This window comes from Pithys albifrons, chromosome 11, assembly GCF_047495875.1.
Source record: "Pithys albifrons albifrons isolate INPA30051 chromosome 11, PitAlb_v1, whole genome shotgun sequence".
NCBI lineage: Eukaryota > Metazoa > Chordata > Aves > Passeriformes > Thamnophilidae > Pithys > Pithys albifrons.
Genome location: NC_092468.1, coordinates 6,042,810 through 6,068,029, shown reverse-complemented (window position 1 = coordinate 6,068,029; position 25,220 = coordinate 6,042,810). Strand labels below are relative to the sequence as shown.

General features: G+C 45.7%; 1 protein-coding gene across 7 annotated transcripts in view; it reads right to left on the bottom strand.

The window, feature by feature from the left end:
• Positions 1 to 234: 234 nt before the first annotated feature.
• The window catches only part of ST6GAL1 (ST6 beta-galactoside alpha-2,6-sialyltransferase 1), a 44,852-nt gene continuing 19,866 nt past the window's right edge, over positions 235 to 25,220 (bottom strand). For 3 of the 7 annotated variants that reach the window (XM_071566594.1, XM_071566595.1, XM_071566596.1), the window contains exons 3-8: positions 15,364 to 15,491; positions 13,633 to 14,284; positions 10,113 to 10,210; positions 5,002 to 5,103; positions 3,612 to 3,786; positions 235 to 1,726 (exon numbers count right to left, since the gene is read on the bottom strand). In XM_071566594.1, coding sequence (XP_071422695.1) covers positions 1,485 to 1,726; positions 3,612 to 3,786; positions 5,002 to 5,103; positions 10,113 to 10,210; positions 13,633 to 14,284; positions 15,364 to 15,378 — 1,284 coding nt within the window. In that variant the 5' untranslated portion in view covers positions 15,379 to 15,491 and the 3' untranslated portion in view covers positions 235 to 1,484. The other 4 variants (XM_071566598.1, XM_071566599.1, XM_071566597.1 and 1 more) reach the window with 4 other exon arrangements.

The following is a 25,220-nucleotide window of genomic DNA, read 5'->3' as shown; positions in this document are numbered from 1 at the left end:
ACTGACAGACACAATCAATCCCAAGAGATGGGTGTGCAGAGCCAGGCCCTGAGCTGGAGGAACAGCTCTGCAGTGGCCCTCTCACCAGCAGGGCAAGAGCTGTGGGCTTACTGGAATGAGTAGGGGAGCAGCTCCCTCCCAGCTCTGCCTGCACTGGTGCAAGGCTGGTGCAAATTCCCAGGGTCATGGAGGAAAGACACTTACACTGGTTTCACTAAGGCAAAAACAGGCCAATGACTTCACAGGATTTATTCAAAACAGAAGAAGAAAAAGCCTTCTTTACAATCCTGATGAAACACACCAGTACAGAAGACAGGGAAGGTGTTCTCACCAACATACAGAGATTGCAGAGCTGCTACTTCCATCATGCTGCCACAGGAGTCCCTGGAGCAGGAAAAAGCTGCCCGCCCTTCTCAGTTCTGCCTGTGTTTCAGCATGAGAAGCAGAGCACACTCTCCCTCCCCACCACTCATGAAGCATAGAAGTAATAAATCTGTTCCCCACCTCCTCAGAAAAGCACACAGCAGCTGAGAGATTCCCTCTGTTAGCTTGCAGAGGACTGGAACTCATCTAGAAGCAGCTCTGTGGTATTTGTGTTACTGGGGGCAGCAAGTAATTTGCCAACAATTGCAAAGGTAGAGCAGCGGAGAGCTGGAAAGAGGTACCGACTTCCAGTGAGTTCTCCCATTTGTGCCTTGGAGCATCTTCCCCAAAACATTTCTGAAGTAAGGGTTCTTCTGTACCAAGCCCAGCACTGTACTGGAGAAGTAAATGTTCACTAAAATTTATTTTAAATTACTTAAAAATAAAGTAAAAATATTAAAAATTCTTGCAAGAATCACTGAATTGTGAATTGCCTCCCTCTACCTTGGCCAAAAATGTCACCTGAGTGGTTTCAGAATTCTTACAATTTGGAAGGAAGTTGTCAAGGTAACTTTACAAACTGTTTATAAAATGAAATATTTTGGACTAGGAGTTTAGCTTATCAGTACACAGCTTGACAGCATATCCATAAATCAGTCCTGCTCTGAAGAGCTCCTAGGACTATGGGAACAAATTTTAAATTATTTTTCTTGTTTCCCAATGGACCAGGTGTTTGGCTGTCATAACCCCTTTGAAGGAAACCAAACTATGTTCATCATTTGATCCCAACTTGTGCAATCTCTGCTTAGAAAGCCTCTTCTGCACCTCCCATACACCACCATCAGCTGAGATGAAGACAGAGGTACCCACCCACTGCATGAGCCTGGCCCCACTGGGAGCGAATTTATTGCAGTGACTCATGCAGATACTGCGTGGAGGTACCACAACGAGTTAACACCACCTTATAGCTCAGAGTTGGTCAACAAAGTCCTAAGAGCAAGCGCTGCTACATGGAAGAGCTGTCAAACCACGCCAGTGCTTAGACCTAACAAATCTGACAACCCTGATTTAAAAAGTGCTTTGACAGTCAAGAAAAACTAAACACAGTAAGAACCAATCTGTTAGCAATGCACTTTCCGGAAGCCGGGCAAAGTGACTTTGCCGTGAGTATAGATGTCCTCGTCTGTGCCCTGGTTCAGGTGCTTCACCAGGTTCTTCTCAAAGAGGAGTGGGTGGTAAGCCCCCATGGTGCAGGCGTGGTCGTGGAACTTCTGGTAATAGTGGCAAATGTCTGTCTGCCTCTTGGAAGGGAGAAATTCGTACACGTCCACCTCGTCGCAGAGCGTCATCATGATCACGATGCCTGGGGAGGGGCAGAAAGCAGATACCCCACGTCAAACCACAGAACCAACTGAACACTCCAGTGAGGCAGGCAGGCAGCAAGGACCATCCAGCTCCAAGGGGAAGGGTTGCCTTTTTGAACATTCAGAGCAGAGGGGGAGAAAACAAGTCTGGCCAAACCAGGGCTGTCTTCTGTCATAAAATCGACGTGACCACAGCAGATTGTTTACAGTGACAGCCCTGCCAAAAGGCCAATTTTTAAGAGTGATACCATTTTCCATGACCTTCACAGACACTTGAGTGTCTGCCAAGAGTGCACTACACTTGGCTGATCCAAACAGCCCACCTCAAACCTGCTAGGGTAAGCAGGGATGAGACCTTCACCTTTTCCCCACATGCCTCTGGTGAATGCAGGGAATATGAAAGGGACTGTGCTGGGAGATGGTCAGGGAGCCCAAGCAGCCTCTGCTCCTCAGGCTCCCTGCAGCAGAGTGGTGCTGCCCTCCTGTGTCTTCTGACAGACACAGGAAACACTTGAGGACATCACACCAGCACCAGGCACAGCCTGAAGACTTTTTGGCCAGATCAGATGTAAGCCATAGATAGTTACCAGCTACTTTTCTTCTAAGTAGAAAAATATACCAGGGAAACAGAACCTGTGAATAACATCACAGAAAATTCACACAGTACCAGAGACATCGCGAACTGTGCACCATCAGAGGCACACGGATTGTGAGATAAGAACGTGTATGTGAAACCACTCATTTGACTAAAGTACATTTTAAACATGTTTTCATCACCTTTTCAAATGACAACTTCCAATCACACTTAGACCTTCCAGAGAGGCCAGAGCTGGAAATAGAACTTGTCTATGCCCCTGAATTTGGCAAAGTGATCTGCTTTACAGGTAACCTGGCCCCAAGTTAAGCCACAAAGGAACTGATGTCTGATGTGACCTGATGCCTGTTAACAATTTTGCTGATGAAGTCATCAATTATGCTGTTACACAGTTATTCTGCACATATGCCATAATGATTTAATGGGTGCTGGGCCTGGCAAAAACATGAAGTGATTCTGTTTACTTGGAGACAGAAAAGTGCCTCTGCCCCAGCAGTGATGGGAAGAGGGACAGGAGCAGCCAAAGGGTGGAAGCAGAGCAGTTGATTTGCCATGGCAAACAAGACTATATATTTATTCTGTGTTTTCAAATACATGTGAGCTTCCCCAGAGGTTCACTCCTTTTTATTCAGCTGGTCACAAGATCTGCTCTCCACTAAGCAGGAAAACCTTTGCAAGAGCAGAATCAAAAATGAGCTCCTTCGCTGAGAGGCAGAATTTAACATGCTGACAGGCAAGAAGTTAGGATGCTGAATAAGGGGGAACATCACTGAACTTTTCAGGGCAACTGTTCTGCCTGACCATCCCCCATCCCTCAGTAAGTCTTTACATATAGATATATATAGATATGTATGTGTGTGTGTGTGTCATATATGGAAAGAATAAACAGGCTAGCACTTAGAATTCATCTGTAGCAACCAGATTGATTTGCCTGACAAGGCCTGAGCCTGCAGGAGCCGTATCCTTCCTCTTGCACCCTGTGGGAACTGCTCTGGCACCAGAAGCTAGAAATCCTAGAGACCATCCCAGTGTTGCAGTCTGCTCTCCTGTTTCCACGTGGAACTGGGCCATGTTGGTAACTGCTGTTTCAGAGGGGTGCTGCAAACCACTTACTTTAATGCAACTGAGCTGCTACTTTAAAGACAGGAAGCTTAAATTTTGGCATAAGATAAACACTGTAGAAACAACTCTGATAAGCACCATAAATTTGTAACTGTCTTTGAAAAAAGGCATCCTGGAAAGTTCCTGCCTACAAACTGAACCAGAAGTACAGAGGGTATTTATCTTACCAAGCATTCCTGATGATGGTGGATTAGGCTGAATATGCTCCACGGAATTCTCCTGCAGAATATCCCAGAGTTGCCACTGCATTTTTGGATTCAGGATATAGAAGGGCTGCTCTGGATGTGTTCTGCGATACGCCTTATAGCTTTCAAAAAAGTTGTAGTCTGGTTTTCTGTACCACTGCAAAACAGAAACAAGAAGCCAGACTTTATTTCTGACCCACTTTCCTGTAACCAAAAGGAAACAAGGATGAGCAAATCTGCTGCTATTGGGTGAAAGTTCCTGCTATACCTGCACACACTCAGCTGCTCCTTGGGTCACTGTAGTGATCTGACTCAGTGAACAGAGCAGAGAAAACACAAATCTCAGTGAAGGACCATTAAATGAGATCAGCAACTTGTGTAATTTCATTCTGCACCCCACAATAGGAGATGATGTTGAGAACTCTGCTTAAATGTTACAGATCCCAATCCTATTCCACATAGCAGTATAAAGCACCCTATTCTGCAGGCAAGTGTTTCCAGCACAGCCTAAGCCAGGCTGAGCTCATTTTCATCCTAAAACTTACCCTTTCAGTAAAAACACTTAGGAATAGTTTATGGTTTTTTTAAAGTAATTTTAAAGTTTTTTTCCCTGAGTTATAAATATCCCATCCTGGTTTTACTAACTCTTAAACATGATGTACATACCCCCTTATGCCTCCTGGAGTTGTGGGACTAGACACAGGAATAAACATCAGTCAGAAAATAGGAAATGCAGTCCAGAGAAAGGAAGGCAAAGATCTTTCAGTTACAGAAAGAGCTCTAAACAGAAGTAAAGAATGGACTATTTACTTCTACCTGCTTTTACCATAAGCCTCCAAAGCTCATCACTTATCAAATAACGCTCTTTTGTACTCAAAATCAAAAGTGAGTGCTAGAGGAACTGCAAAACCCACTCGCTATAGCCTTGCTGACACAGAGACCTTCAGAGGGTTTTCAAATCCATTCATAATCCATCAAGTATATCTCATGTCTCACTGGTGCTTGAAATATCCAAGCATCGGCCATCAGCAAATCTTAACTGTCAGAAAGAGATCATTCTCTAAGGAGATGACAACTGCTGCAGCCAGCAATGCCCTCCTCCCTGTGGCATCAGTCCATGGGAAAGTAAAAGTGGTGACCTGTTACACTTGGCCTGACACCCTTCACAGGGATCAGGAACAGCCAAGTGTTTTCCTAGGAGCATTCATGCATGGGGTGTTCCAAGAAGTACACATGGATATACCCATAATAACAAAGAAGTACAAAAGAATGGCCTTGACATGAGTGATTGCCCACAGCAGAAGGAAGCAGGTTAACAGAGGCACTTCAAAGCATATGAATCTGATTTTATTTACAGAAAACTCAGACTTACCTCATGAATTTCTGCATGATATGGTGCTGGATCCCAGACAATTAAGATTCCAGTGTTATATAGCGCTTCCCTCAGGAACTGCTGCTCTTCAACAGTGACAAGCTTGAATAACAACAATAACCACAATGAAATACAGCATGCTGTCAGAATGAGCAGGCAGCCAAGCAGTAAAAGACACCTGAAAACAGTCACAGCCACCCCACTGTTGGTTACTGAGCATGCCCCACTGTGTACAGTGAGGACACAGCCCCCAGTAGTGCCCTTCCAATGCCCACACCAGTCCTATCTAGCAGCACAGGATTTAATGGAGAATCACAAGAAAAGCTGCCATTATGCTTTACAACGTTTTCTCTACCCATCTCCAGCAACACACTTTGGATAGGACCCGCAGAGTGATCCAGCCCATCACTACCACTACCAGAAGCAGGAGGGAACATCAGTTGCTGTCACCAGGATAGTCTGGAAAGAGCCTAATGTAAACATGCTGCTGGTTTTATTAAGAACCTTCATTTGATCCCCCCAAAAAAGACCTGCAGGTGGGTGGTTTCTCCTGAGCAGCAGGAACTCCAGCAGCCAGGGCTCAGCTGGGCCATCCTGCTGGGAAACCACCAGTGCAGGAGATGAGAGATCATGGCACCTCTGGCCAACCCTGCCTCACACACACCCCTTCACGCTTCCCCAGAGCAGGGGCATCCAGCTCAGGCAAGGGAGGTTTGAATCTCCTGAGAGCAGCAATGAGAAGGAAAGCTTCAAACAGAAAAGTTCTCTCTATAGTCACACAACCACCACTGTTTGGGACACCCAAGGGTATCCCAGGTCAGCAGCAGCAAGCAAACAATCAGAACCAAACAAATCATTTCCTCTCCTCCCCATCCAAAGCCATAATCTGTATAAGCACAGCTTGTAAATACTGTAATAATAAATCATAAAAATTAGCTTCCATTTGTCCTGATTTTCTCTACAGATCTAATTATGAGCTAGCCAATTAGTCCTTGAGCATCCTGGCTGCCCCAGCAGCCTGCCTGGCTGTTCCCATAACCAGAGCACAAGGACACTCCAGCCAGCCCAGATGTGAATTATTTCAAAAGCAAAATGGGTTTCCTCACATCTGTTCTTAACTCTGCAGGATTAGGCCTCGACCTCAACCACGTGCACTGCCTGGCTTCATTTCCTCACAGCAGTTAAAATATCTGGGCCACTTGTTAGCTGGAGCGTGCAACGCTGCAGGTGTGAGTATCTGCCTGCAGTCTGTGGGCACCAGAGCGAGGAGGGGCACAGAGACTGGCACCAGCCAGCTGGGTACGAGTGGGATGGAGCACTGCATTGGGACAGAGATAGGGCAAGAAACATGGGAGCTTTATTTTTCATTGTTTCTATTTAAAGGACAGAAAATGTTCAGTTTCTCTGATGCAGCACCCACAAAAGAAGGGTTTGAGACCCTGAGCATCAGAGAGAGAGAGGTCAACCAAGCAAAGCCATGCGAGTTGGCAGAGGCACACAAACAGTGGGAGAGCTGTGACAGGCACAAAAGCAAAGGGATAAGAAACTAGGTGGGGAGCACCTCCACAGCCATAAGCTGTTTGCTGTGTCCTTCCCAATGCCCCAGGGCTGGCTCTTGGCACTGCTCCTTAGCTACTGGTCACTTAACCCATTCGCCGGAGCAATCTGGCTCCCCAGATACCTTTAGTGCCTATTTGTTGTGTTTAATACTGACTGATTCTTTCTAAGTATTTAAATTCATTTAAATTGCTACATTACTTACTTGTCTTGCCCAGCTTTTTGATCCTAATTAGTTACCAGATCTATTGATTTCCTAGTTAATTTGTTCTTTAGCCAGTTCACTGTTTAACAAGTATCTTGCTAATACAGCCCCTACTCTCTTGGTACATTTATTGACCATATCACAGTTGATGTCCTTCTTTCCGGCCACCACAGTCAATGTCCTGTAATCTAAACATGATCCCCTTTCCCATCACAATCTTCCCCCATTCCACCAATGTGTTATCTCCTTTCTCTTCCTCCCTGCAGACTCATTAGTGCCAATAACAGCAAAAGGATCCAAAACAGAGTGCTCTCCATGGCAGCGAGAAGCCAGCTCAGGAGAACTGCAAACAAGGGCTGGGAGGAATGAGGTACTCTGGTCCTTGGTCAGCTCTGCAGGAAAGAGTTGTGTCCTCCACAGTGACAAGGGCACTCCCCTCGCACACACTTCAGCCCTTATTTTTGCAAGATGTGCTGCTTTCTCAGGGCAAATCAATGCCTTGCATAAGACTGCAGGAAAACATGCCATTAAAGGCAGCACTACTGATGAACCAGCCAAGGTCTAAGAAAAAAAGCAAGGCAACGTTGAAAAAATTCTTTATTTAAAACAACTACCAAGCTTGTGGACCTACAAGTTTATCCTCAGATCTGGGGATCTCACCTGTCTCCCCCTCCTGCCTGTATCAATCTATTAACCTTTCCCTATGGCCACAGATGTACAAGATATCCTGCTCTACTGTTAAAACCATCCACCCTCAGATATGTAATGCACATTCCAGAAAAACACCTTAAAATAGTTATTAAGTAACTTAGGGCCACTGGGCACATGTGCCAAAGGGATGCTACTCAATACAGACTAGTTTTGACAGATTAGATTCAGGAGATCCCATTTCCTTTACTTTGGGAATGGATTAAGGATTGATAATAGTAAGAGCCAAAATAAAAGCAGCCAAGCCACAACCCCATCCCTTTTCTCAGAAAAGGCAAGAAATAACACTAAGAAAAGCCAGTCCCAGAACAAGAACACATTACAGCTTCTCCAGACAGTACCTGATGCCTGCAGGGGCTCTGAGCAAGGCACAAGTCCCACAGTCAGCTGAAAACAGAATGTGATCAGACAAACCCACTAACAAGAAGGTTTAAGTGATGTCACCAGGACTAGAACAGCACTGAACCACTAAAAGTGCAAATAAATACATAAGAAAATCGAGTTTCCAATCCAGTGATCCCTGAAGACAACAGAGACTTCAATTAGAGCTGCTTAGTTTAGAAAGCCCAGACAAGAGACTCCTGCTCTACTCACATCTTTTGCCCTGGTCAGCAGCAACACTGCATTTTGAGCTAACTGTAGCCTTTATTAAAAACTGCAACAATATTGTTCTCCCTGTAACTGAATTTTTCTAAGGTGGTATCTCTGCTCAGAGGGAATGTCACCCATGACTGCAGGCTGATCTGCATGGAGAGCAGAAATGACATGGGTATAACTACACTTGGTCCGAAGTAAGAGAACCCACATGAAGAGTCACATTAGAGCTGTACTACCAGCCAGTTATCCTCCTCCCTGTGCTGAGAACTCTTGATATCACACATGTCTTCTCTTCATATCACTGTTAGCTTGGCAATGACCACATCCTCCAGAGAAAGTTTGCTTAAGTGGTAACACCTATCTGCAATCATAAAAATACACACAGAAGGGAAAGATGTCAAACATGTCAAAAAATAGATGTCAAACAGGGCAGAAGGAGGATGTCAGCAGACAGATATGTCCCCTAAACCAGACTGGTTCAGAAAGGGCAAACTTTTCCACATGTGACTGGTGGTTTAATGCAAGGACATCGAGATGCAGGAAGCAGCATCACAGAGCATGGCAGCAAGTGGAGAAAGCAAGACCCAAGGGCAGAAAGAGGCAGCAACAGCATTCACGCAAGAAGCAAGAACATCCTTCAAAATACACACAAAATGAACTAGGCAAACACACCAGCTGCATGTCTTGCCTTTGAAATGCATGGCCAAGCTCCCGAAGCTGTTTAGAAACTTCAAACCTCATTAAACAGCAGCACCCATGGTGTCCCCACATAGGGGCAGGTGAGAAAACTCCAGGCCTACAAATCTTACCTTCGGGGTAGGGAAAAGAAACTGTCTTTTTGGTTCTGGATTACAAAAGCTATACTTCAGCCCCTCATCTCTCCCTCTCTCAGCCTTCATGTGCCTACAACCTCCTCCTCCTCCTCTTGCAGGGTGAGGAGGTGCTTATACTCTGTGCTGCAGTGCTGCACCAAGTCTTTTACCCAATGATTCCTGGCCTGTTCAGTATTTAACTGTTCTACTCCACTACCTCACTGGCACACGTTGCTGTGAGTTTGTCTTCCCTCTGCATGTTTACACTTGAAAATTTCTCCCCTCAAAAATGGGCAAACACGAAGGGTAACAGCTAGAAGGGTGCAAACACTCCAAGATGTACCTATAGCAGTGAGAGTCTTGCTCTGCTCCTGAACGAGCAGCAGACTAACTCTGCTAGACATAGTCCTAACCTTGGAGAGTCTGTTTCATAGCCTACTGACAGCCCAAGGGAATCAGCAGAGGGACAGCCTCATACCTAGAAAGAGCTCTGAGTCAGGGAAAGTTTAACTCAGTAAGCAACGTCTGGCATTAAAGGCAATGAGGTCCTGGACCCTTCAACTCACACACCAGAGCCCACCCCTCTCCAGGCTACAGCTTTAAAGGCAGATCCTTTGCCAAGTGTCTTCAGCCATTTAGCCGCACTGGTTAATGTGTTATCTACAAAGTCTGTGGCATTGCTAGACAGTAAAGAAACATTATTTTTTTAACAAAAGACAAGCCAACTTCCTTCAATCTTCATACCCAGCTCTGTGGCAGGCACAACTCCTCTCTTGGCACACCTCTCTCCACTGAGCTGCATCAGATGAGCTGTGGTGTTGTTCCTGTCCCTCTCTCCAAAGGCACAGCAGCAGCAAGCAGCTGGCCTTCCTGTGCTAACACAGAGGCTTTGAGGTAAGACAAAAACCAAATTACCCTGTGCCTGCTGTAAATTACAACCAGGATACTACAGGCTCCCTAGCACGTGCTAGTGTCACTCCAGTCACCTCGGATTTATCAAGTGTCCCATGTTCTAAGGGGGAACATTCCCATCTTACAGCTATCTGCTAGGCCCAGGAGAAACCAGATGGACAGCACTGCTCCCCCAACTTCTTTAAAGACCTTCCAGTAGCAGATGAGCCCAGAAGCCCCATGGAGGCTGCTAGTTCAGCCTGCTGCTCAGCCCTCAAGACAATGCAGATTACACAGCTCTGCCACGTTTGTCCCCTTGGACACATGTTCCTCAGACTTACCTGGGAATTCACAAGCCGGATCGTTGTCTTTTGCCCCACATCATCTTGAAAGCCCTTGATGGGAGCCCCATTGAACCGCAGGACGGCATCGTGGCTGTCTGAAAGCAAAACAGAGGGAAGACCTGTGAGCTGACAGCAGGGTTTGGAGTGATAGGAGAGACATGTAATTCACTGCTCACCTGCACCTCTAATACAGTCTGGCTAGTCCCTGGCTTTTGATGTAACAACTACAAGTAGCAAGCCAGATTCTTTGGGGGACGTTGTGCCTCAAACTTCATGATCAATACACTTTTAAAAATCCACTTTTTAAAACTGAGAGCACAACCCTAGCATTTGCTCTGCATGGAGGTGTGCAGCATCTCCCTCACTCTCTCTCTTCCTCCTTCCAAACACTTTACCAGGAGATAGACCACTATACAATTAGTTTATCACATGGCTGGCTGCATACTAAGGAACTAGAAAGTAATGGCAAGACAGCATACTCTCTTGCAGCCTGGAGGCTGACCAGCCCATGAAATATGTGTAATAACCACAGTGGAAAGCAAAGCTGACCTCAGTCTGCCAGCATACCTCCCACATCACAGAAATAAAACCACTGCTGTGCATTTAACAGGCACAGTTTGTTACATGCCTTGGGATTCACTGCATTTTCCTCTGCTGGCATCATCTCTTAAGATAGCACAACATTCAGCACCCTCCTCTGCCTTGGCCCAGCTGGGCAGGCTGCTGTAACATCACAGAGCCAGGCTGCTGCTGTGGCACAGAGCATGTCTGTGCCCATCATTCCAGCTTCTCTACGCCTCACGGCTGGATTTGAGTAGGCAGCCTTTCACATTAGAGAAGCAGGACCAACTTCCCTGCCTTCACATGAGGCCACACAACCACAGCTCACAGCACCTGCAGAGTCCATGGGGAATTGCTGAGTTCCCAGCCAGGGCAGAAGGGCTCGCCTGGTCCAGAATCAGGTCTTTTTGAGATAATTTTCTGGAACACAGGGGTGTTCTCATGAGCAATGCTGGAAGATCAGCAACTACTGTGAGAAAAGACTAGTTTCTCAGCTACTTTTTTCTCCTAGACAAGTAGATCTTAAGAGCCCTTCCAAAGCAACACTCAAAACTGTGAAAAGTGATGTTTCAGGGAAAAAAAATTGTTTCCATGCTGAGAAGTGCCTCAGTAGTTACCACTACAGACCCTTAACTTCACATCCTACCTTGAATCAGTACAATACAGGGTTGTAACTTCCCCCTATAACTTCAGTCAGACACTAAGCATTATTATTGCCCCAAGTTAGTACTTTAGAAAGGTGTTTAATGACTGCTCAGGGAGAGTAGCTGGCTTCTTGTCTCCAGGTGGTTGTACTACACTTGGCATCTCTCACATCAGATTTTCAGTGGCAATTCATAACCGTCAGTAACAGCAAGAACCCAATAAGACCCAAGCAAGTTGTTTACAAGCTTCTCCCCGTTCTGCTCTGCCAACTTCCCTTACAATGACTAATTGCACACTTGATATCTTAATGTGATTACACAGAAAAAATATTTCCTGGAATAATAACTCAGCAATCCATTGTGCTCATCTACGCAAATGCTTCTTTTTAAGCCTCTAAGATTTAGTACCTTTTTGACAACTTCCTCCAACAAAACCATGACTTTTCCTCCATGGAAATGTGTCAGCCCAAAACTGGGAAAAATACCTTACATAAATATACCAAATACTTAACACTGACCCTGCCCAGCTCAAGGCTGCAAGTGCCCCAAACCCTGCATAAGCATTAGCAGAGATGACTGAGCAAAAAAGGTGAAAGTTTGTGACCCAGGCGTGAGGAACACAAGGCAGGGACACCGACAGGGGTTAATGGATTTGCCTTGGGCACACTACACAGTGACCTCCTCAGCATCCATTCCTTGTGATCTGGAACAAGCCAGTGCTTCAGCCTCGGGACAGGCTCTGGGACCGGCTGTAGGAACAATGAAGTGGCTTTGCACGTCTGACGTCCGCTCAACTGTGCCACAGCCAGAGCACTTGGCTGCTCCCACACCAAATCCAGCACTGCGTAAAACATTACACTCAGCTCTTGAGAGGGTCTCCCCACAGAGGAGCAAGCAGTTCTATCAATATCCTGGAGTATCCTGCACTCCAAGAGGCACCCAAAGAAGCCAAGACAGGTATTCAAAGTCAAAATTAGCTTCCCAAGTCTTGACCTGCCTGGCCTCAAACACCAGCAGAAACAATTACATCAACAACTCCCACCTACAATCGGAAGCAGGAGGCAATGCTATTTTCCATTGCATCTTTCACAGCATGTCAACACACTTCCAGCTGTCCAGCCTCACTCTGGCTCCTGCTCACCTGCACTGTAGGGCACAGACAAATTTGGAGAACTTTAGAGCAAGTACCAGAACAAAACACTGTCTCTCGCCTGAGCCTCCAGGGTCTACAACTCTTGGACTTTGCCCAAGCTGTCCATCAATGCTGCATTAAAATCTATCCACATACTTATTTCAGAGGACGAAGGCTACCAGCAGCTTAGTGCAGACCAAAGGGACCTGATCCAACAGAAAACCTACGAACTTATGAGCCTGCAAACAATTTCCACTTGAGAGAAAACTCCCAGGCTTGAAAAGTTCTCTTTCAGTGATGCCACAGTTCAGCAAAGTGAGAATCTTAACTGAGCTTCAAACAACAAATAACGCAGCAAGCTGAGGGAACTGCAGGCACAATACCCCAAGCTGAAGGCTGGAGAGCTGGTTTCCCCTGCATGCTGCTTTTGTTAAGATGCAAAATGCTTTTGTATCAAAACATGCCTCTTTATGGTCCATAGTACAAGACCAATACTTCAGCATTTATTAATGCATTAACTTCAGATAAGTACGATCAGATAAGACTGCAAAGCATCATCAAACTTTGGCTAAAGAGGTAAAACAAAGCCTGTAAAGCTTTTTCATGATCGTCTGGGCCACCCAAACTCAGCCACTGTCTTATGGCTCAGAATGAAGCAGTGCCACTTTTGTAAAGGCTTCAGCAGAATTACAGCATCACTGAGGCTGGAAGGGACCTCTGAAAATTGCCTGTACCCAGCCCCTCTGCTCAACACACACTGCTCAGGGCTGTGTCTAGTGGGGTTTTTTCCCCTTTTAGTGTTTTCTGGCATTTGTTCTCTGAAAAAGTTTTTCTTGAGGAAAATTTTTCTGACCACTGACTATGCAATGAACATTATTCAACCTGCCCTAAACCCTCTCCAGAAACAAAACATTTGAGGAACCAAGACCTCCCTCTGGTATCCAGTATTAGGGCTATCCTCTAGTGATGCCAAAGCCATCATGAAAATTTTATTCCCATCTCCCAGGCTGAAATGTTTCCTGACTTTAGAAGAGGTTGAAGGATAATATTTCAACTTATTTTAAACATCTTTTGACCACAGCAAACATTTATTGGTAAGAGCATGACAGTAGGTTACTTCTATTCAGCGTAAGTTATAAAACAATGTTACTTGACTTCAGGCTAACAGAAAGATACCCACCTATCTCTTGTCCCAAACGAGATGACTTCAGAGACCCAGCTGAGGACACGACAGCACAGTGACCCAGGTGGCCCACTGTTTCCCTGAGGCTCTTCCCTGGTAGGTATTGCTGCCATTCCGAGGTGCTGAAGGGACCATCCGAGCCCTGTATCATGGTCACATTCACCCTGTCCCGCAGTTGGCAGAGCAGCTTCTCTGGGCTGAGCTTAGCAGCATTCCTCTTCCCATTGTAAGTCACATTGTACTTGTTCATTGCCAGGTAGTTTTTTCTGACCTTCTGTAGCCTGGGTATGAGATTTCTGGATGAACTGTCCTTATCCCATACCTTCACAGAGCCTGTTGCTTTCTTGGAATTTTCAGCTGTTTCAGAGATGCTGTCTTTTACTTTGTTTTGGGTACCAAGCCATGTTTTGGATATCTGACCTGCTTCACGGAAAAGGCCTTGTGATTTAACTGTGTTCAATTTTTCTGAACTCCTGTGACCCTGCAAATCATTATTGTCAATCTTGAAAGGATCGTAGTAGCTTCTTCTTGTCTCTCTCCACAGGCAAATTGTCAGTGCTATCAGTATCACCACAAGAACACACATCAATTTTTTCAACACATTGATGTGAACCATAGTGTACGGTGCATCCAAATGGGATAGTGGAAGCTGGGAAAAGGAAACAGCTCAGTCAGGGCTACAGGCACATATATGTATGAAGTCGTAAATATCAGAGTGCAGGCAACGGGAGGGGTGAGGGAAGACATACAAGTAATTCTAAAATTTCAGGCTGTTTAAAGATCTCATTTCAAAGTCCACCACCTCAAACAGCAAACAGGAAGATCTGAGCTGGCTATCAGCTCAGTGATCCAAGGCCACTGCCACTCAAAACCTTTCTTCTATTCCCAACCACAAGGGACAGCCAACTTTAACACCATCAGTATCATACAAACAACAGGGTAAGTCTCCACTGTGCCTTCCTTCATCTTCCATCCCAGCCAGTCAATATCAAAATCCCACCAAACAAATTTACAGAAATGAGTTTTTACTTGACCATAAGCTTTAATACTAATAAAGCACATAATAAAGCATATAACTGGAACTAAAAAAAAAAAAAAAAGGAGGAAAACAAAAAGCTGTGAGTTCAGGAGCCACAGGAGCTTCACCAGCCTGGCACTGACACACTAGTGACTTTCCAGGGAACTGGAAGCCTGTGATGAGCTGAGTGCAATCCCAACATCAAACCTCACTGAACAGCTGCTGGAAGCCAATCAAGCCCCAGTAAAGTTTGAGGCATGTTTGGGCTCATAAATGCCCTTTGATAAACATTATTCCAGATAAGTTACTGCTGGAGGAAGCAAAACCAGACTGTGTTGTACAGCACTGCCTTTTCTCTTTTGTGATACCTCACTATAGGAGACACCTTCAGCTCCTGCCAGGTCATGAAAGGGAGAATCCAGTAAGGGGCCTGGTGTATGAAACATGCTGAGGCCCAAACACCTCATGAGCGGCACACAAGACCACAGAAGGCAGCAGAGCAGGTGCTCTTTCCTTGTGTGGTTGCTCCAGCATGCATCCAAAAACATGGGAGCAGTACAGAGGAATGGCGTGTCCTCAGGAGACAAACACATACAGGTCACTGCCATCCCAGAGAGGCACAAGTAGCAATTTCCTCATTGAGCAACGCGCTGAAAGCAAACAGTGCTATGCTGTGTTTTTGAGATGTTACTGAGCTACCAACACAATACCTGTGGAAAAAGCATCAGATCTCCAATTCAAGTCATTTTTGGCTGTTGGCAGATTTTCTTCCGAGGACTTAAGCAGAATATCCCAAAACACAACAGTTCTGTGAGGTGCTCAAGAGTTCAAGAAACACCTGCAAAAAAAAAGAGGAGAAAAAGAAAACCTACTAAGGAAGAACCTCAAAGTTCTAGGGAAGAGCAGGTGTTTCCTCAAATAAGCCCTGTGGTCTCAAAAAAGCTGTTACCAAGGCCTGGAGGACGAGCAGCACACATATTAACACCACATAAGCCTTTTGCCCACTCAGAATAGACATCTCCCTTCTTAAGCTGAAATCTGCTCTCAGCTAAAGCAGAAACCAGTTCACAGGCTGACTGCTCTATGGTGCCCCCAGACCAAGAGTCCTCTCCACAGAAAAGATTCTGAGCAGTGAATACACACATAACACAGTGAAGGAAATATCCCAATGCTGGTGCTTAATACAATGAACAGGGGAAAAGAAAGAAAAGGTTAACTATTCCTAGGGAAACACTCTACAGCCTATTTTTTAACAATTCAGGCACTCTTGCAGGGAAGACTCCCTGCTTTTTTTGAGGCATGATGTATGAAAAGTTGCTATATAACATGTATCTTAATCCATAAGTCTTCATAAAATAGATAAATATATTTCAGACACTACAGTTTCACTCTCATAAGGAAATGTAAGAGAAAGGGAGATTCCACAGTATTATAGAAATCAAGAAGTAGTTTGCTTTTGCAGGAACTCTGAGTCAGTACAATGCCACATAAGCTAAATTACAAACACTACTCTTCACAGACTAAATACTAAATTATTAAAGCATCCTAGTGCTGACTGCTTCTTTCCTTTTAACTTTATTAAGGAACTTCATTTGTTTATAGAGCACTCCACCATGAAAAAGCAAACATTGTTCTACCTCCAATTCTTAAACAACAACAACAAAAGAATCCAAGAGATACAAATAATTCTTCTAGCTTTTGTTGAAGTTATTTCCCCTGCCTTGACACTCCGTATCACTTCTAATTTGCTTGAGTACAAATGTGCTAGAAAGGCATACTGAGGTCTTTTTGGCCAGTAGTTTTCAAATGCAGAGGTCCAGCAGTCTGGGGAAGGGGGAAATCAGCAGAGGATGCAGGTCATCCCTGTGCTCTCTTCTGAAAGCAGTTAGCATGAGGGTCTCCACACTGTTTGTGGTTCCTCCCCTGCTGTGGTCTCTGCAAGACACTCTCAGCTCTGCCTGCCTCCCTCCCTGCCCTGCACGGCTGGGGACCACAGAGGGCCAGCTCACTCAGGCCTGCCTGGTGCCATCGAGAACAGAAGGCACATGAGGGCAGGAGACTACAAAAAGCCACTTGCTAATGGGGAAAGCACCACTGAGTCAGCCTCACGTTGCCAGAGGCTCTGCAGACAAACCACAGGCAGACAGCAATGCTTCCCAAATTGAAACACAGAAACAGCAGAAACAGAGCTGTCCAGTGGCAGCTCAGTACAAAACTCTGAAATGCCTCCCTCTGGCCATGTAGCCTCCAGCCTGGTTTTATTCACACTGGAGTTCTTTACTTGACAGAAGGGCCTGGCTTCCAGGAAAGTCCACCAAGTCCTTCTGTGCAGGGAGGACAGAGCCTCAACACTATTAGAAAGGCCCAGCTTCTTAATACCCTCCAGAGTAGAGCTCTCTGTCCCACGCTCTGGAGGGCTCTGCCCTGCTTCTAACTTCACAAACCTCTCCTGAGGGGTTTCCAGGTGGAGGTGACAGCAGGCATATCTCAGCAACCATCAGCTTTTGCTTCCCACATTAGAATAATCTAGAAATGTGGCAGGTTCATCACAGTGAAACAATCTCACAGCTCACTGCAGGTTCCTGTTGGAACACTCCTCCCGAGGCTGCACAGCACGGGATGCCTCAGGTCACACCTCCTCTCCTTCCAGGGCCACACAGAGGAACCCGGAAAGCTCACCTTCAGTGCTCTGCACAGGGTGATCCCCACCTTTGATGACTGTGCATGCTGCTGAAACATGAAGAGTTATTTTGCTTTGATTTGTAAGCTGGCAAAGTAGGCTCTGCAAGCAAGTACACAGCAGAGTCACAACGCTTCCTTCTGTTCCCCATGGATTCACCACAGTTCAGTTTGATTGTTACTACTACTCCACGTGATATGGTTTTACTTTATTTTATTGGCACGAGCAGTGCTCTAACATGAGGTCTCTCTCGAGCATTCTGCCACCAAATCTCTTCTGTGAAGAGGGAAAGGCACCTGCTCTTCCAGGCAAAGGAGGATAGCCCACAAGTGGTGCCCTCTTTCCACTCCTTTAGACAAGCCACTTGTGTGCACTTCTCCATCACAGCGGTCAGCCTAAAGGTGCTTTTCTGGAGGTGATGGAAGCTTATCACCTACACAAAGCCTAAGATGTCAGTTATGAGAACAAAGAAAGGAAGGACAAAAAAAAATTCCCCCCACAAACCTATAAAAATACTTAAACAAATTGCTGCCTTCTTGAAACCCAAAGCCTGATGCAGCTGTGGGGTGCAGCACTGGCTGGCAGGCTGAGCCCACACAGCGAGCCCTCTGAGGGTAAGTGAATCCTGTGCAGAACAAGTGAGCAACATAGTACATTCAAGGCAGTCAGGGAATTATATGCCATCCACATACTCTTGCATTTAAACTTTATTGTTCAAATATCTCAGAGGTCTCAGATCTTAACCAGCAAAGTACAGAACAGTGTGCCCTGCTGGCGTCTCAGAGGCTGCTGTGCCCAGGGAGCTCCAGCCAGCAATGCCACAGCAGAAAACTCTCACAGTCCCTATTTCCACAACCCACAGCAGATTTACCCTAAAAATGCTAACAGAAGAGTCTTCATCCCATAAACAAAAAGTTTATCAAGCCCTTACCTGCCTCCTATAGTGTCCAGCAGTGGATACACAGAGAAACCACAAGCATGAACAAAGGTATGAATCTATTTCTCTTCCAGTAAAGGCTCACTGCTTCTCTAAAGTTGTGTCATCAGCTGTACCAATGCCCATCCTCTGCACATTTGTTTAATCAGTTCTTGAAAGCACTCACATTTCCCAAACAGCCCGAGGCAATGACCTCAGCAATCGGACACAGTGCAGGGAAAAACCCTGCTCTCCCCAGCTCACACCAGCAAACCCGCCCGCACAGACGGAACGCTCCTGCTTTCATGTTCCACACGTCCTTCATGGTTGCACCATCTCTGCTAACACCGTCCACTCCTCACTCGTTGCTTTTTCAGGCTGAATCCCACTTGTTCCAATCCCTCTTTGCTCCGTAGCTCTTCCATACCTTGGACTCTTGCTCAACATCCCCAGCACGACCAGCAGGGCGTGAGCACCCCTCGAGGCAGGGACCTCCCGCTGGACACGCTCACACCACGTGGTGCGGCAGCGACACAACAACGGGTCTGCTTTCTCCTTCCGAAACTTCCTCCCCTTCTATTTCCCCTCCCGACCACTCCTGAGCCCTGGTCTCTACGCTGTCGGTAATGACTTCAGGATATTTTGCAAGCAGCAGTGACTGAGAGTTGTCCCCAGTGCAGGGCGGAGGGCAGGAGTAAACAGAACTAAAGAGCGTCATCTTATCCCTGCCGGCACAGCCTCCCGAGCTGCTGTGCTGCCCAGCCACCAGACCCGCCTGCGGCTGCTCCATGTTTCCCCCGGGTCCCGGCAGCTCGCAGACAAAGCCAGCCCAGCCCATCATCTCACCCCTTCCTCCTCTGCTCTGCAGATCCCTTACTGCTGGTCAGCAGCGGGGATCTCGGGAAAAGTCTCTTGGGGACTTCTGTGATGTTGTGAAACCTCACCGCTTGCCTTCCTACCTTCTAGGCAGTCACTAATCCAGGATTGGAACTTTCTCATCCCACGACAGTTTATGGTGGGGTTTTTTTCTGAGGCTCTTGGTGAGCAATCTCACAAAAACCTTGAAAATTCAAGGCCTCCCTCTCACCATGTTCACCAGCTTCTGAAAATGAGAGCAAACAGGCTGATAAATCCAAAATGTGACTCTTCTGCAAACATATTCTTTTTACAATATTCTACAGGTGTTATTTTTATTATGTTTATTGATCTGAAGCAATAGAACCTACCATAGTCTCTCTGAAATGCAACTGTGTCGAATAAAACCTTTCATCTAAATCATGATCTGAGAGACACCCCTGAGAAAGGGCATATGCAGCAATAACATCCACCTGGTGTACTGCACCTCTCCTTGGTCCTGCCATTCCTACATCAGCATCATTCACCTGCAGTTTTCATGTCCCTGATGTATGCAGAAAAGCTTTCCTACGTTAGCAAATTGTTCCTCAACCCTTTTTTAGATCATGTGATAATGATTTCTTATTTAAACTTAGAGCATTTATGTTTCTTTCCAGATCTCCTTCAATTATGCATTTCCATCTGTACCCACAACTGTGCCGTGCCTGAATAAAAAGTAGGAAAGTTTTGCTCCCAGCTTTTTTGCTGGTTATTTTTGAATCTTTTTATGCTCCCCTATATGAACATTTTATACTTCAACTACACCTTTCTCTTTTTTTGTACATTCTCAGTGCTAACCCTTTCCCTCATCCAGCATCCTCTGTAAAGCACCTGTGAAGAGAGCAGTGGCTGGTAGCAAAGGCTGAATGAGTTCCCAAATGAGTTCCTATAAAAGTGTGTGGGAAAGAGGAAAAACATGGAGGTGTAGGGCAGGAATTGCTCCATTCAAAATAAAATATACTCAAGGAAACCGGAGGAAAAATTTGAATTCAAAAAGTAACCTCAAAACCACATCTGCTCTTAAAATTCTCTAATCCTGTCCTGGGGGAAGATATATATATATCAAGATCCTTTACAGTATTAAACAAACTGCAATCATGCCATTTTGCAGATGAAGAAGCTATACTTTCCACATGCTTGATATACCAGATGAAAGGTAGTAAAACATTTGTTCAAGCTAAAGATCTATCCCTCTGGAGCTGAGTTTCAGATCTCTCTGATAACCTTATTTAGCCCAGCCAGTTAATTCAACTGTGTGTATCATGATTTGGTAAATATATAAACAAGGAAGGCTTGCTTCTAGCAATTCTTGGGGTTTTTCCAAAACACCACTGTGCTGTGAAAATAAAACAGCTGTTGAGCCATACATGTAAGTGTTTCAAATACCACCAAAGAGAACCAAGTAAGTGAAGAATGAAGAAATTTTACACAGAGAATAAGGAAAAAAAAGCATTTTAAGGGAGAAATGTGATTAAATTTCATATGATGCATTGAGGAGCTGTACAAGTCACTAGTAATGAAATAAATCATTCCATTAGTCCTGCTTGCATTAAAAATCTCTGCATGTGCCAGAGAAAATATGCTCCTGTCACAGCTGAAAAAAATCTTCCAGAAGAACAAGAGAGGCAGATTTTGGAGGGAGGCACAGGGGAAAGTTTAAGCATGTGTTTCATTTTGGTTTTACATGTCAACAAACATTGGGATTTAATATAAGGCAGAAGCCCTCATTTCTGGCTGTGTCAGCCCTTTGTTCCCATCTTTTCTAGGTCCTGTGTTGGTCTTGGAGGGTGGCTGTGCCTAGCAGCACACTGCCTCCCTTTCTGCCCTAATTAAAAGGCTTTCACTCCCTGCAGAGGCTCTACCAGGCACCTGCAGAAACACAGGCACCATCAGCCACCAAGAGCCAAGGCAAGAGGTGACCCACACTGCTGTGCCTTCCCACCTCCAGACCCCACCCTCCCAACAGGATGCCTGCACAGCCAGGGCACAGTCTGAAACAAGGTGCATGCTTGGAGCTGTTGGAGCTCAGCTTTAATAAACCACCTGACATGAACAAGTATGACAAATCCAGGGCAGCTGAACCAGGTAACCCGTGCACTAAGGATGTGCCAACAATTATGGCTGCAGCAAGAAGCATTAGAGGTGCCAGCACCATCCATAGGGCTGGGACACAGCTTTCCCAGGAAGGGAGCCTCTGCCTGCCCTTGTGCTCAGGTCCAGACCAGCAGCAGACACAAACACACATGCGCAAGGACAGCTTCAACACTGACATACAGGAGAGGAAGGGTGAGATCCACCGTGTTACAGCACAGCCATGCTGCTCTGATTGCTGGTGATTGTAAAAAGGAGAGTCTTCCTTAGCCTACCTGTTCAGAGACTGGCAGCCACAGAGGTACAAGCCCCATCTCTGACAGGTACATCATGATACCACCCCTCACTCCAACACTGTCAGGACAGCACTGAACACCAAAAAGCATTTCTTTTCCCTCTGCAAAGCCACAGGCTCGAACCATCGACCTGGGTCAGCAGTATCAGTTCCTGGCCCTACTGGCTAAGGGAGAAATGGGTTACAGTAGAGCCCTTTGCAGATGCATCAGGATGGAAAGACAGTTTAGCTCTTAGGAGCACACCATGGTGGAGAAAAACACATACATGATTCTTGCTTGGTGGGTCACTTGCCCAGAGGGACAGCACATTTATGAACTCATAACAGGACCAAGCTCTCAGCTGGCAGGACCAGCATCTCTCCTTTACAAAACCCCACGTCCTGTCTCACAGACAGACAGACACCTGCTGAATATTCCATGTTACCAACAATGGACAAGCAGGTGACCCCATCTGCATGGGATGTCTGTGTGACCCAGGCCACCCCTGGGCTCTTGCAGCACGTTTTCCCCTGGCTGCAGCCAGCCGGCCACCATGGGAGCTCCACACAGAAGCCATTTCCAGATGGCCACATGCCCATGGGCTCAGCAAGGTAAGTGGAGACCACTGCTGGTAAGAAACCTTTCCCATTTCTAAACAGCCAGTTTCATGTTCAATTGAAGAAAGAGAAGGAAAGTACGTCTTAGCACCAATTCCCAAAAACACTGATTCTCCTCCCATACCCAGACCCCTGCGTGTCAGGGCTTTACAACTGAGGGTTTCATTATCAGTCAACTTTACACCATAACCATTCCCACACCGAAGCCAACAGTAAAAATCCCCCTACCCTGCCCCAACTTTAAAGACCAGGATGTGATCACTCATCTATGACTCTTTACTTTACATGGCTCATTACACCTTCAAAACAAACAGATCACTTTTGTTTCCCCTGTCCCACCCCAAGCCTGTGTTTCTCTACAACGTTTATCTTTCAGAATCAAAGAGGAGTGCTTCTTTATTTTAAATTAACAGTATGTGGCAGGTCAACACTTAATGCCTCTGCAAATATCCCTGAGCGTCAAGACATGTAATTGGTATTCCATAGCCCCAGGACAATAAATATACTGTGTGCCAGCTGCAGCCACACCACCCTTCAGCATAATATTTCTCTGACACCAGCCCTTTGCAGGTGGGCGTGATGTCTTTCCATCTCAAGGACAATGCAATAACTCTTTACAACTTGAAGAAGAATCTAAGCCAATTTAACGTAAGACCTGTGCTTTCATTAAGTGAAGTACACTTGCCAAAGTGTGGATCTGCCACACTGTGATCCTTCCCCTGTACTCTGTGTTGGTGAGGCCACACCTTGAGTGTTTTGTTCAGTTCTGGGCCCCTCAGTTCAGGAAAGATATTGAGGGGCTGGAGTGGGTCCAGAGAAGAGCAACTAGGCTGGAGAAGGAACTGGAGCACAAGTGCTGTAGGGAGAGGCTGAGGGAGCTGGGGGTGTTTAGCCTGGAGAAGAAGAGGCTCAGAGGTGACCTCAGCACTGTCTAGAAATACCTGAAGGGAAGTTCTAGCCAGGTGGGGGTTGGTCTCTTCTCCCAGGCATTCAGCAATAGGACAAGGGGGCACGGGCTCAAGCTCTGCCAGGGGAAATTGAAGTTGAATATCAGAAAAAAATTCTTTGCAGAGAGAGTGCTCAGGCATTGGAATGGGCTGCCCAGAGAGGTGGTAGATTCCCCATCCCTGGAGGTTTTTAAACTGAGATTGGACGTGGCACTGAGTGCCATGATCTGGTAAATGGACTGCAGTTGGACCAAGGGTTGGACTTGACGATCTCGGAGGTCTTTTCCAACCCAATCGATTCTATCATTCTATGATTCCTGGTTTTCAGTCCAACAGCACTACCAAGATTTGTTTTCCTCTACATACCCAGAGCTCAACCCTGTTGGGGGTGGCAGGGCTGGCACTCAACAGCAGCACTTCACCACACCAACCTCACTGGAAGAAAGAAGTAAGCTGGGAATTCTGGCCATTGACTTCAGAAAGCACTATTCAATCTACTCTATCTTAACCAAAACACTTCCTGTACTGCATTTAAAATAAACTGTTTTTCACTAAGAAATGCATATTTTATAATGTAGGAGACACACAGATGTCAAGACTGTTCATCAAAAAGTATCAGATGCTAGAAAAAACAGGCAGGCCCTCATGAAGGAGAATATTAGAAAGGACAACCAACAGAGCCCATCAAAGTGAATAATTACCAGAGAAACTGTAAGATCAATAATGCAACAAGCACTTCACTTACTAGGTAAAAATCAAAATAGTTGCTTTCTATGCAAGGAACTTGAGGCATGGAAGACAAATGGAAACATCAAGATGAGGGTTAACTATTTTTGCTCTGAAGGAAAAGGCGGCAGAAAAAAATCTGTTATGATATTCAGATGTTTTTCCATAAATCAAAACCACTTGCTTTCAGTCTCCATAGCCACGGTGTTAGGAAACCTAAATTGGTATTACTTCTACCACACATCATGAGTTCCACTGGTTAAACTGAGACTGAAACAACCAGAGGAAAACCAGGTGTAACTCAACATAAGCTGTTGAGAAAGCCCTGATCCAGCTCAGTGTCAGGCTGCAGCAGAGCAGCTGAGGTAGCAGAGACGCAGGAATCAATACCCCCCACGGTCCTAGATATCGTTCATTGTTGAAGCAGCAGGAAGGTTCTCAAGAATCAGAGTATTTCAGTAGCAGATGTCAAATACATGTTTTTCCAAGGCACGTCAGCAAGTCACGTCCTCATGCAGGGAGCTCTCAGCGTGGCTGGACTTCAAACAGTAATAACAGCAAGTGCTGCTCTGCTTTTCAAACACGAGTCTGACTGATTCATCTGGTAACGCTATCCCCTTGTAGCAGCATTTCAAATGTATCTGCTGTCAATAAGCCCTCAAGAATGTCGGTAAGGAAGTGACCTTGCCTAAATATAATTCAGTTTTATGAATCATAGGCAATATGTATAGTACAATCATATAAATCATAAGCAAAATGCATCACACAAATCTGGGCACCTAGATATATTTAAAGAGCTTAAGATACTCCTCCCCCCTCAAAGTTTCACATATGTATTTTATAAAAATAGAAAACAATGAAACTTTCTTGATAAAGCCTTCATTCGACCTCCTTGCTATTTTCTTCCCTCAGCATCCCCCCAGATGCCTGGGAAAGGAAAGTCGGTTCAGCAGGGCAGGGTGGCTGAGAAAGCAGGGAAAAAGGAAGACTACTAGTGAATCTCAGCACAAACGTGTTTTTCATCAAAGCCAGGTAACAACTTGCAGCACGGAGGGAGAGATCTAGACAGATAATTGTAACAAAAACATAAGTTACTCCCTAAAGCAGTAAAGGAGGCCCCAGAGATTTTTGTATCTTCTCCACTCAATATTGGCTCTCATACTGCTTCTAGCACGACAGACTTCTGCAGTCTTTCTCTGAGCCTCCCAGAGCAATGAAAGATCCTCGTCTTCCCCCACAACCAGACAGTACTTGGCTGAAGAACTTGGAAGAAGGGATGAATTATGGTAGGAAGAATGAGGTATGAGGGATAGCAGGAGGACATTATAGGCCAGACCTGGACACTTGTACACAAGAACACAGAGCGCTTCCCAGCAGCTCAGTGCCACCTGGACATAGAGATACCAGACTTCCTCTTTCAT